This window comes from Schistocerca gregaria, chromosome 6, assembly GCF_023897955.1.
Source record: "Schistocerca gregaria isolate iqSchGreg1 chromosome 6, iqSchGreg1.2, whole genome shotgun sequence".
Taxonomy (NCBI): Eukaryota; Metazoa; Arthropoda; class Insecta; order Orthoptera; family Acrididae; genus Schistocerca; species Schistocerca gregaria.
The window spans coordinates 479,970,232-479,982,920 of NC_064925.1; the positions used below are offsets into that span (position 1 = coordinate 479,970,232).

The 12,689-nt window shown below is 44.2% G+C and overlaps 1 protein-coding gene across 1 annotated transcript in view; it reads right to left on the reverse strand.

Annotated features, from left to right (window-relative positions):
* LOC126278243 (glucose-6-phosphate isomerase-like) overlaps nt 1–12,689 on the reverse strand; it is an 83,351-nt gene that overhangs the window by 11,895 nt on the left and 58,767 nt on the right. Inside the window, exons 8-10 of the mRNA XM_049978229.1 lie at nt 2,759–2,942; nt 2,416–2,620; nt 2,228–2,294 (exon numbers count right to left, since the gene is read on the reverse strand). Coding sequence (XP_049834186.1) covers nt 2,228–2,294; nt 2,416–2,620; nt 2,759–2,942 — 456 coding nt within the window. The remainder of the gene's footprint in view (nt 1–2,227; nt 2,295–2,415; nt 2,621–2,758; nt 2,943–12,689) is intronic.

The following is a 12,689-nucleotide window of genomic DNA, read 5'->3' on the forward strand; positions in this document are numbered from 1 at the left end:
TAGAACACTCATTGGACCATATTCATGTGGGAACAAACTGGCTTTAGAAGCAGATGTAACACAATAGCTCACCTACTAGTCATGTGCAGATTATAAAGAAGCAATAAGTGTCAATGAAACATACTGCCTCAGTATCCTTGTCCAAGATCCAGAACACGGCTGCATTGTGGTGCAACTAAGGTATCCATGATCAAACAATGGAAAATCCAGGACGGAATGTAACAATTTTAGAGAAGGAAAGTTGCCACTCACCATATAGCGGAGATGCCGAGTCGTTATAGGCACAACAAAAAGATCCACATAATTATAGCTTTTGGCCATTAAGGCCTTTGTCAGAAAAAAACACACACACACACAACTTGCATACATGTCTGCAGTATCAGATAACTGAAACCACATTGCAAGCAGTAGCACTAGCGCAAGATGGGAGTGGCGACTGGATGGGGGTAAGGAGGAACCTGGGGTGGGGAGAGGGAGGAATAGTATGGTAGGGGTAGTGGACACTGAAGTGCTGAAGTTTAGAGGGAGGGCAGGAGAGAAGGTGTGGAGGGGGGGGGGGGGGGGGGGGAGAGGAAGTAGCAGAAAGGAGAGAAATTAAAAGACTGGGTGTGGCGGGAAATGACGGCTGTGTAGTGCTGGAATGGGAAAAGGGAGGGGGCTGGATGGTTGAGGACAGTGACTAACGAAGGTTAAGACAAGGAGTGTTACAGGAACAAGGGATGTATTGCAGGGAAACTTCCCACCTGTGTAATTCATAAAAGCTGGTGTTGGTGGGAAGGATCCATATGGTACAGGCTGTGAAGCAGTCACCGAGATGTATGACAGCGTGCTCAGCAGCAGGGTGGTCCACTTCTTTTTTGTCCAGTTTGTTGGTGGCCATTCACATGCGGACAGCCAGCTTGTTGGTTGTCATGCCTACATAGAATGCAACACAGTAGTTGCAGCTCAGCTTGTAAATCACATGACTGGTTTCACAGGTAGCCATGCCTTTGATGAGATAGGTGATGTTAGTGACTGGACTGGAGTAGGTGGTGGTAGGAGGATGTATGGGACAGGCTTGCATCTAGGTCTATTGCAGGGGTATGAGCCATGAGGTAAGGGATTGGGAGCAGGGGTTGTGTAAGGATGGACTATTACTTTGGGTAGGTAATGCCTACAAAGAAATCAGGGGTATGACTGGTGCTTCCAGCTTTTCTGAATTGGGCAGGTGGGAACTTTCCCTGGAATACATCCTACGTTCCTGTAACCCTTTTTGTCTTAACCTTCGTTTGTCACTGCCTTCACCCATCCAGCCCCCTCCCTGTTCCCATTCCAGCACTACACAGCTGTCATTTCACCGCCACATCCAGTCTTTTAATTTCTTGTTATTTCTCTCCTTTCCGCTACTTCCTTCCCCACCCCCATCCCCCACCTTCTCTCCTGCCCTCCATCTAAACTGCAGCACAGCACTTCACTATCCACCACCCCTACCACACTATCCCTCCCTCTCCCCATCCCAGGCTGCTCCTTACCCCCATCCAGTCACCACTCCCATCATGCACTGGTGCAGCTCTCACAATGTAGTTTCAGTTATCTGAGACTACAGGTGTGTGTATGTGCAAGCTTTGTGTGTGTGTGTGTGTGTGTGTGTGTGTGTGTGTGTGTGTTTTGCTGAAAAAGGCCTTAACGGCCGAAATCTATAATTATGTGAATCTTTTTGTTGTGCATCATATCGCGACTCAGCATCTCCGCTATATAGTGAGCAGCAACTTTCCTTCTCTAATTAGGTATCCATGAGTTAATCATGAAAATTATCTAGATTATTATAACTGTGCAAGTCCGTGTTACCACAATAATGACACAGGAGGCCCAGAAATTTGTGGCCAAGGTGAGTATTATCAGTGGTTATTGATAATACAAAATGTAATGACAGTTTCACTTCTACATTATATCTTTAACTATCCCAAGCTTTTGAATGTTCTGCTTCACTGTGGCACATAGTGTGTTTCTTATTTATGTTCTTCCTTTTGTCTCTTTTTCTTCATTGTTTCACTGCACTGTTGACACAAAATCGCGTCCTCAACCACATTTGACACACTTATGCACTGTTGTTTACAGTAATGCTGGAATGATTTATATATTTGTTCTGGATTCCCGTCACCAAATTTTTAAAATTCTTTTATCTATTTATGCTCGTATAACACACAACTTAAAAGAAGGTTAACTGTTCATCGACAGTATTACTTACCCCCACTGATCAAAAGAATTTATGTCCCATATAACTCCTTGGACAAATATTTTATGTTCGTACAAAGCTGGAACAAAATAAAGAAAAAAAAAATAACCAACAAGGCATTTTAATATTGAAGACAGAGATTTTTAGTGTTAAAGAGTGTACCTGCCTTTAATTAACTAAAAAGTAACTGTTTTACATACCTATGAGAGCTCCAAGTGTGAAAGGTGTAACCATTTTTACCACTATGGAGTTAGTGGGACGATTTCCTTCAAACACTTTATGTGGTGCCAGCTTATCAATAGTGTCTGGTGCCACTCCACTTTTTTCTAGCTCTGAAACAACTTGCTGGTGTGTCTTTCCCTTCATCAGCGCTTCAGTTTGTGCAAGAAAATTTGCCAGGAGTATCTAAAAATTTTAATTAATTTCTTAATTAACAACATTTTTCTGTTTACATGTTGTATATAAAATTACAAAGTGAATAGTTTTTGCAGTTTCATTTGTTGCACTTAGTGACAAGACAAACATATGGTACGTACTACGTACCTTGTGATGCAATCGGTCACGAATAGGATTATGAGTCAACGCCGGTGCAATGAAGTCTGCAGGTATCAGTTTTGTGCCTTGGTGAATGAGCTGGTAAAAAGCATGCTGTCCATTGGTTCCAGGTTCTCCCCAAACAATAGGACCAGTACTATAGTTGACTTTTGTTCCTGTGCTTGTTATATACCTGTGAAAAGTGTATCTTGGTCCAGTGATTACTGTATTTCAATATATAAAATGGTATGTTTATAGTAATCAAAATACTACTCAGTAGCTATTAATCCTTTCGCTGCTATAGGCATGCTCTTTGCACTCCGTGCTGAGGCAGTTTTCGTTATGGCTGTACTCACTAAATGCTGGTGGCCTATGTTGAGAGACGGCACTCTGGCCAACTTGATATAGTTATCATCTGATTTTAAAACTATTAGGTGAAAAAATTTGATTTTTGCACACCTTATAATCTGATATCATCACTCAATAAAGAACTGAATTTCTTTTCATAAGCCATCATATTTACTGCACTGCATCAAATTAAGTAAAACATCACACAAAATTTTGAAGAGTAAAAATGCATTGTGTAAACTTTGAATATAGTTGGTTTTAGCTCAATCATTGTGCTGTATGAAATGAAGATATCAAAATTTTATTTAAAACTGAGAGCAGAAGGATATTTCATTTTGTTCTCAAGTAATTGTGTTTTATATCCAAAGGAAAGTTGCATACGACACAATCATTCATGTACTTTGCATCAAGAATCATCTGATTATTACAATCATTGTATCTCATAAATGATTCAAGATATTGAAGCGGTTTTTTGCAAATGACAGCCCAAAATGAGGCACATATCTTGTACAATAAATACTCTAAACATTTTTATTCACTGATATATGGAAGTAACTTAACGACACCAGTGACAGGTCGGCAGCTCAATGTGCATTCAGACGTCCACATTACCAATGGAAAACCCAAGTGCCGCGTGTATACAAGTCCAAACATGTGGGAATGACGTAGTGGGACTTTATATAAGACCACAGCAGCGAAAGGGTTAATAGGTATGCCAGGAGGACTATTGTGGTACCATATTCTCCATACCTTAACAGTCATTTTTCTTTTAGATTATTATATTTGAAGTAACTGAAAGGACTTCAAGGGGGGATAAAAAGAACAAGTCTCATGATCTGGGCACAATTGCACTGGACTGTAGCCTGGAACAGATTCGTAAACATTGACAGTGAATGCTATCAGTAAGTCATTGTCCACACTTTTAGTTTGGCTTACTAAATATTTTGTCAGGATAAGCTATTCTCAGTTTGAGCCGAGGTCACAAGTATACACCATTTGTCACCCCACAGTGATCAGCATGTAGTTCACTCTGTGCTCTTTGCTTGTGCCAGGTGGTCATACTTAAACTGACAATGTTTCAAGTGCTGCAGTGCAGGCTGTATATATTGCAAGTCACTGGAACATCAACGGTATGTTCACTAATCGGCACACTCATAGAGTATGCTGAAAAAAAGTAATAGTTTCACTTTCAGCCACCTGGTGAAAATATGGCACTGTAAGTGGTCTGACCGTGGTGCGGGTGCATGAAATGGGGAGGGACAATCAGACACATGATAACAATTATTCGGCACATTTATTAGTATACGGTCACAAGTTACAACATGTGTTCAATATGGTCTCCCGACTCAGCAACCTGCTGCACGTGTAACACGGCATAGTCAACAGTTCCTCACGGCATACGATATGTGATCAGAGCTCAGGATCATGACATGCCACCTCAGCTGCTAGAGCCATCCTTTCATTCCCCACAATACCCATATGCCCCAGCACCCTGCATGAAAAGCATCTCCTTCCCCAGTCACTGTAGTTTGATAGGGTGGGCTACTTCATCTGCTGGATAAAAACTTTGTAGAGAGTGAGGGGAGCTCACAAAGAATTGGAACAGGCAAGAAATTTAGCACTACCTGCTCCCGTGCCCGCAAGATCACATATAATTCTGTATCTAAACACAGTAAAGTTTTGAGGCAGTCAAACCTTGAGGAGGCAATTTGGAAAAACAATAGGGCAACCAACTGAGGCCCCCTGTTAAGGCCCATCTGTAACGACAGCTACATAGTTTTGGTGCTCATATAAAATATCAGAAAATATTGTATTAAAAACCAATGTAAAATTACTCTGGGCTTCTGCAGTAACCAGGGCAGCATACAGTTAAAACCCTGCTTTCGATGTTGGAGTTGCTCCACACTGAATAACTTCACCACATGCTGCACGTAGATCCCAAATGGCATTGTGGCTCACGGACAGTTGGAAGAAAGGCGAACTAGCAACAGTACGATACATGGGTGCAGTCAGAGCTGCAAGGAACTTACATGCTTGATGCACCATGAGGAGCTGCCACTGGACAGTGAGTGGCAGTTCCCCGGCCTCTACACAGAGACTGTGTATGGGGCTGGTCCAGTAAGCACCTGCAGCCAGCTGAGTCTCCTCATAGTGGCCAGCGTCAATGATCTTCAAATAGAAAGGCCTCACCGATCCATACACTGTGCGCAAACACACAAAAGCCCTATAGAAACTGGAGCAGACGAGCCCTGCCTGCTCCCCAAGATCTGTAGGTAAGGCACTTTATGATGTTCAGTGCCCTGTGTGTTCTGGCTTTCAGATCTCTCAGCTGTGGCAACAACAACCTGGAGCCAAAAAGTAGGCCCAGAAATCTTACTGAGTCTCTAAAATATAGGATGGTGTCCCTCACATGCAAGTCAAGTAAATGAAAAATATAACAAGAACAATTAAAATGTAAACACACACACACACACACACACACACACACACACACACACACACACACACACTTATCTGCAGAAAATTGAAAACCTGTCTTTGTAGTCCACTGCTCTAACCGCCACAATGTAAGTTGCAACCAATGGCTCGCTGTTGCAACACTAGAGGAGGAAAAGAAAACAGCAAAATCATCCACAAATAAGGAGAATTGTGCAGCAGTACTTAAAATTACTCTGGGCTATGGCTATGGCAAAGAGGGTAATACTTCAAATACTGCCCACAGGGATACCATTCTCCTACTCAAAATGATCACACAGTGTGTCACCAACTCAAGTCCTAAGAAACCACTGAAACAGAAAAGACCATAGGAAGATGGGGAAGTGGTCATGAAAGCCCCATTGATGTAACTGCATGAGAATACTGTGTCTCCATGTAGTATCATATGCCTTACTGATACTGAAGAATATGCTGGTGATACTGAAGAATATTCTGATACAGTGATTGTTAAGTAGAAAAGACTGCTGAATGGCCATCTCTAGCTGGGTCAGCTTGTTGGCAGTGGACTGAAATCTCTGGAATCCACAGAGAGTGGCTAAGAAGTTGCCTGATCTCTAACAACCAGACCAAACAACAGTTAACCATTCACTCCATGGTCTTTCCTACACAGCTCGCTAAAGTGATACTCCGGTAACTACTGGGACACTTGCGATCCTGTCATCATTTGACGAGAGGTATCAAAATTGCCTCTCACCACAAGTTGGGGAAGGGAGCTGACTGTAATATCAAATTAAAACGTTCGAGGATGATTTCCTTCAATGCTGGTGGCACATGTCAAAGCACGCAGTACCCGTTTTGATTGTGACCGGGTGCAGTGTCACGCATCTCAGACAGGGCCAATTCTAGCTCCCATATGGAGAAAAAGGAGTTGTAGGACTCTGAACTGGTGGATCTGGAGCCCAACTTGCCACTCTCAACAGTCACACAGTAGCAGTGAAATGTCGAATCCTGGCTGGAGTGGGCTGTAGTTTTTGCAAAATACTCTGCCAGGGTCTGAGCGATGTCTTTGGGTGTTGTTTGGAGACACCCGTTTCAGTACGGCTGCTATTGTTAAAAGACTGAGTTTGGCTTTCCATACTTAAATAAAACAAATGGAACCGTTGATGGAGTCCAAGAATGCTTACCACGACCTTTTTCTGCTCTCCTGGATTACACATCAAGCCTTGGCTCTCGCAACTTGAAAGACTGTGAGGTTGTCTGAAACTGGGCAGCATTTAAACAGTCAAGGAGCTCCACTCCTATCCCAGAAAGCTGAAAAGATTTATCAGTCCACCAAGGTACAGGTTGCCTCCTAAGATGACCTGAATACTTTGATATGGATAAGTCAGCGGCATGATGAATCACTCAGGTGATATGGGCCACCCATTCCTGGAAGCTGTTATGGTGTTAGAACACAGCCAGTTTGCTGAACACTGTCCATTAGCCCTACTGACCATCCATTCTGGTGGGTTCTGTTGATGCAATCCTCATCCAGGAAGTTAATGTGGAGTGGGAACTGGTCATTGGAATAAGGTCATCAATGACTTCTAACTGAACAGAGTCTGCAAGGGCTTTAGAGCAGAAAGATAGGTCAATGGCTGAGAATGACTCAGTGGCAGTACAGAAATGAGTGGGAGTACCAGTGTTTAGGATGCACAGTTCTCGGGATGTCATGAGGTCCTCCAAAACCCAACTCCAAGGGCAAGTGGAGACATGACGATCATGGAAGTCACCCACCAGGAGAAATGTGTGGGGGGTTGCTCCATAAGATCTGTGAGAGCCTGAAAGTCTACTGCATCAGACGGAGGTAAATACAAGGAACAAACTGTGCCCCTCAGAGACATGTGAATTTCATCTGCAACTGCTTGCAATTCAGTAGTCTGGGGGAGAATACAATTGCGATGAGAGTTATATACAAACACAGCAACCCCTCCTTTGGCCCTTTCCCCACTCTGGTCATCCTTGTGATAAACCGTATAGCCCCCTATGACAGGGGCATCAGACGCTTTAAAATGCATTTCCTGCAAACACATGCACACTGGGCATTCCAGTGCGAAGCGTTTCAGTTCCTCCACATGTGACCTGAACCCGTTAACATGAGACTGAAGGATGGGAGCCATTTATCACAGGGGTTGCTCTTCACCTTGTCTTTCCATCTAGGAAGAGAGTCTACTGTATGAGGCGGCTCAGCTTTGGGGTGAGATGGTCGCCCCAGTCTGACAAGGTCCATTAGCTCTGATGAAGAATCGAGAAGTACATCAGAGATGATGAGATCAACATCGTCGGATAATTTGCTTCCTGGCTCTGTCAGTAGGTGATACTCTGTCTTCAACTTTTTGCCTGAATGGGCTTTGAGCCGTGGACCAGGTTGAAACTCTGGATGGGCAGATAGCTCCGCAACAATGGCAACCACAGCCTTGACCTGGATGGAGGTATCGGTTTTGAAATAACTGCAGCAGAGCAAGTGCACTGGGAGACACAGCTACTAGTGCTGACACTGGTAAACTCTGTTTTTGGAGCAACATTGGTTTTAGGGACTGGCTGTTTAAGAACAAACGCAAAAGAGGTAGTGAACGTCGGGGGCTGCAGGGCCTCATAAATCTTCTTTGAATCTCCATACGAGATAGGTTTCGTGGTTTTTTTTTTTTTTGTCCTGTACATTCCTTTTTTCAAAAAAGATACAGCAGCCCCTACTCCAGACATAATGATACCCAGAGCAGTTAACACACTTCACAGGAGATGAGCAACCACATTTGCCACAAGTGGCTTCTCCCTTGGATCCAACAGTAGTGTGCCCAAAGTGCTGGCACTTAAATCAGTGCCTAGGGTGCGGAAAATAAGGCCACACACTGGCACAAAGGAAACCTGTCTTGACATGCTGTGGAAGCTTCTTGCTGTTGAATGTAAGTATGAGAGAGTCCCATTTCACTAGATCGCCATCCATCCTTCTCATTATATTTTGTACATCAACAATGCTTTCTTTGGCCCACTCATTTTTCAGTTCTCCTCTGCAAATGTCAACGAGATCCCTGAAAGTCACAAAACCTCTGCTGCAGTTCAAGGTGTGTATTGCATACTCCCCGCGACATCTAGCATTTTGGAGGTCAACTGCTTGCTGGGAATTAGAAGTTTCCACTAACAATGCTCCATTTTGCAAGTGCTTGACTGACTTTAAAGAGCCACAGATTCCCTCTAAGGCTTTTTGGATACAGATGGACAAAACCTTTTCAAATCTACCCTCTTCCGCTTGACTGTGAAAAACACACACTGGACAGCAGCATGTGGTTTGTTACTATAAATACCACCACTCTGAATAAATCCAGAATAAGGAGCACTGGCTACACAAGCTCTCTTGTTTGATTGTGTGTTGGCCCACTCTTTCCACTGAGAGGAGGAAGAGAAAACTTCAAAAGATTCATCCTGGTCCCATGAGTAGCTAGGGAGATAAAAGTCACCTAGACAGACCCCCGCATGCCTAGGTAAGCCTTATACAACTGAGGTGCAGCAGGTTTCCCAGAGGTTGCCCGCTAATGACTGTTCCATGTCAACAGCTGGAAGCATCTCATCGGGGCTCAGCACGTTAAGATTTAGCGTTTTTTTTGTAGAGGTTTTTACCATCCTTGCGATCAAGCCAAGATCCCTGTCCTCATGGCACACAACGTTCCACCACTGCACTGCACAATGGTCACTGAAGCGTGTCCAGAGCTTATGGTGATATGGCATACCAGTCTCCAGCTCAGAAACCCCAGGTCACCAAGCTCATACTCAGGAAACAAATGCTGAGCCTGTGAGGGGTGATGTGGTTGTTACTGAAGGTTTCTCAAACCAAATCTTTCACCTGCCAACTGACATGTAATGTCATTCCGTACTGCATGAAAATAGTGGTGTGGATAAAGTTGCATTCTTGCAAAGCTAAAATCTCATGTTGCACAAGGAGGTCCTTATAATGTGCAGATGTCACTGTACACCTAACAGGCAGACAACGTGTGATCTCCTTGGGAGAGGGGGGGGGGAAGAAAAAAATGATTGACAATGAAAACCTTGTGAAACACCACACAGGCACATAAGCTGAGTGCAATGGATGTTTCTGCAGAGCATGTGGTAGAGTAGAACACCATATGCAACGGTCCTATACATTCACGCCATCAAGTAGAGTAAAATATGCCTCATCCATCCAAAGAATATTCCTGGCTACATGTCATCCATTACCATGCATGCCAAGAAACAAAGGGCAAAGTCCTAGTGTTGTGGTCTGTTTTGGAGCTTCATTTTGTGCACAGTCAGAATCTTTAAGAGATACCAGTGAAAAATGTGCCATACAATCTTTTGAACTGTTGACCTGGGGAGAGAGAATGGCCATAACACAGCTTAGCACTGGCTGCAGAACTTTACGCAAGAGATGCAACTTCATCAACTACCTATTTATTGACATGGGGCCTCTCCACAGTGGTTACTGTTGGCTATATTCCCACAATGCAATGCTGTTTTTGCTGTCATTCTGATAATACAACTTTACCAGCAGCTTTCTTCTCAATAGCCTTTGGGTTTCACACGCGAAACTTAAAACCTTCTTAACATTGTACAGGAACAGTCATTTCACAAAAAAAAAATCAACATGTGTTGCCAAGTGGCAAATGGCATACTGACATCAAAACAGGGAACATTTCACATTCTGACTGCTTACAGTGCACAGTGCATATTTTCACCTGTTAGCAGAAAGTGGAACTATTATTTTCCCAACTTACCCCACAAGCACAACAACTAGTGAACATATCAATGATGTTTCAGCCTCCTGCGATGTATACAGCCTGCACAGCAGCTCTCTGAACACTATCAGCTTAATTATAACATCCTGGTACTTTTGCACCTTCTGATGTCCGTTAATGCATAGCATGTATAAAGTGCCTCATTGAAAGGTAAGTAGAGACTTGCAGCTGGATATGTTGGCAGAGGGCTGCAAATAAACAGAGTGAGAGATGAGAATGGAGAGGAGATGATAGGACAGAGGGGATGGAAAGTGTTGGGTGGAGCATTTGGGGCAGTATGCTACCATAGGTTGAGGCCGGTATAATTACAGGAGTGGAGAACGTGTTGTAAGGATAACTCCATCTGCACAGTTCAGTAAAGCTGGAGGTGGGGGGAAGTATCCAAATGGCTCAGGTAGTGAAGGAGCTATTGAAATCATGATGTTCGGCTGCATGTTGTGCCACAGAGTGGTCTACTTTGCTCTTGACCATAGTTTGGCAGAGGCCTTTCATCCTGTTGGGCAGCTGACTGGTAGTCACACCAATATAAAAAGCTGTGCAATGATTGTAGCAGAGCTCGTAAATGACATGGCTGCTTTCACAGGTCGCCCAGCTCCAGATGGGATAGGATAAACCTGAGACAGGACTGAAAAAGGAAGTGCTGGGTGGACGGATTGGGCAGATTTTGCACCTGGATCGAATGCAGGGATATAATCCTTGTAACAGCAGGTTGGGATCGGGCGCGGCATAGGGATGGACTAGGATGTTTTGGAGGTTGGTGGGCGATCGAACACAACAATAGGAGGGGGGGGGGGGGGGGGGAGGGAATATCTCAGGTAAGATGTCCCTGATTTTCAAGGTATGATGATAGGTAACCAAAAACTTGGCGAAGGGTGTGGTTCAGTTGTTCCAATCCAGGACGGTACTGGGTGATGAATGGGACACTCCTTTATGGTTAGGTCTTGGGGATGGTGAGAGGTTTGGGAGTGTGAGGGGAAATACCACAGGAGATATGTTTGCGGACTAGGTCTGGGTGATGGTGCATGTCTATGAAGGCCTTCATGAGACCCCTCAACATACTGAGCAAGTGGGTTTTTGTCACTGCAAATTTGCTATCCCCAAGTGGACAGGCTGTTTGGGAGGACTTTTTGGCGTGAAAGTGATGATAGCTGTCAAAATGCAAGTACTGTCGGTGGTTGATGGGTTTAATGTGGACAGAGGTGTTGATAGAGGCATAGGAAATGAGGTGGTCAACATGTAGGAAGATGGTATGCTGGGTTGAGGATGACCATGTGACATGGATGGGAGAGAAGGTGTTGAGGTTGTGAGGCAATGAAGATAGGGTGTTTTGGCCCTGAGTCCAGATCATGAAGATATCATCAATGAACCTGAACCAGACTAGGGGTTTAATGTTTTGGGAGGCTAGGAAGGTCTCATCTAGATGGCCCATGAACCAGTTGGCATAGCAGGGTGCCATGCTGGGGCCCACAGCTGTGCCACAGATTTGTTTGTATATCTTCCATTAAAAGGTGAAGTAGTTGTGGATTAGGTTAGTGAGATGTATGAGGAATGAGGTAGTGGGTTTGTAGTCTGAAGGGCACTGAGAAAGGTAGTGTTCAATGGTGATAAGGCCATGGGCATGAGGATGTTGGTGTCTAGGGAAGTGGCGTCAACCGTGACTGGTAGAGATCCAAGAGGTAAAGGGGTGGGGATGGTGGAGAGTCTGAAGGAAGTGGTTGGTGTCTTTTGGAGAGGCTAGGTTACAAGCAATTGGTTGGAGGTGTTGGTCAATGAGGGCTGAAATTCTTTCAGCAGTGGCACAACAACCAGCCACAATGGGGCAGTCAGGATTGTTGAGTTTTTGGATTTTTGGGAGCATGTAAAAGGTGGGTGTGTGGGGGCATCATAGGGATAAGGAGGCTTTAAGCAGGGATTGGAGGTTGTGTTGGACTTCTGGGATGACATCACTCTGGCAGAGTTTACAAGTGGAGGAGTCATAACAGGTGCAGGCCTTCTGCTAGGTAGTCACTGTGATTTATAACAATGGTACCTGGGTAGCAGCATTTGATGCATGGAGCATCATCACACAATGGAGCTATATATATGTTCCCAATTAGTGAGATACAAACATCTACATTCTTTTCGTTGACCCAAAAAGGCCATATAGAGACAACAACATAAATCTTTCTCACTTGTGTAGTGGTGCTGACCCACACAAGCCGTAGCTGCCATAGCCATATTAATTGCAGTAACCAGATGGCACAGTATTTTGCCGTTATGGCTGATAGGTATGTCGGTACCACTCGGTGAATAACCAGTATTGTTGCCTAAATATAGCATGCTCCTGCAGCAATGTGACAAGGAGCCATGTG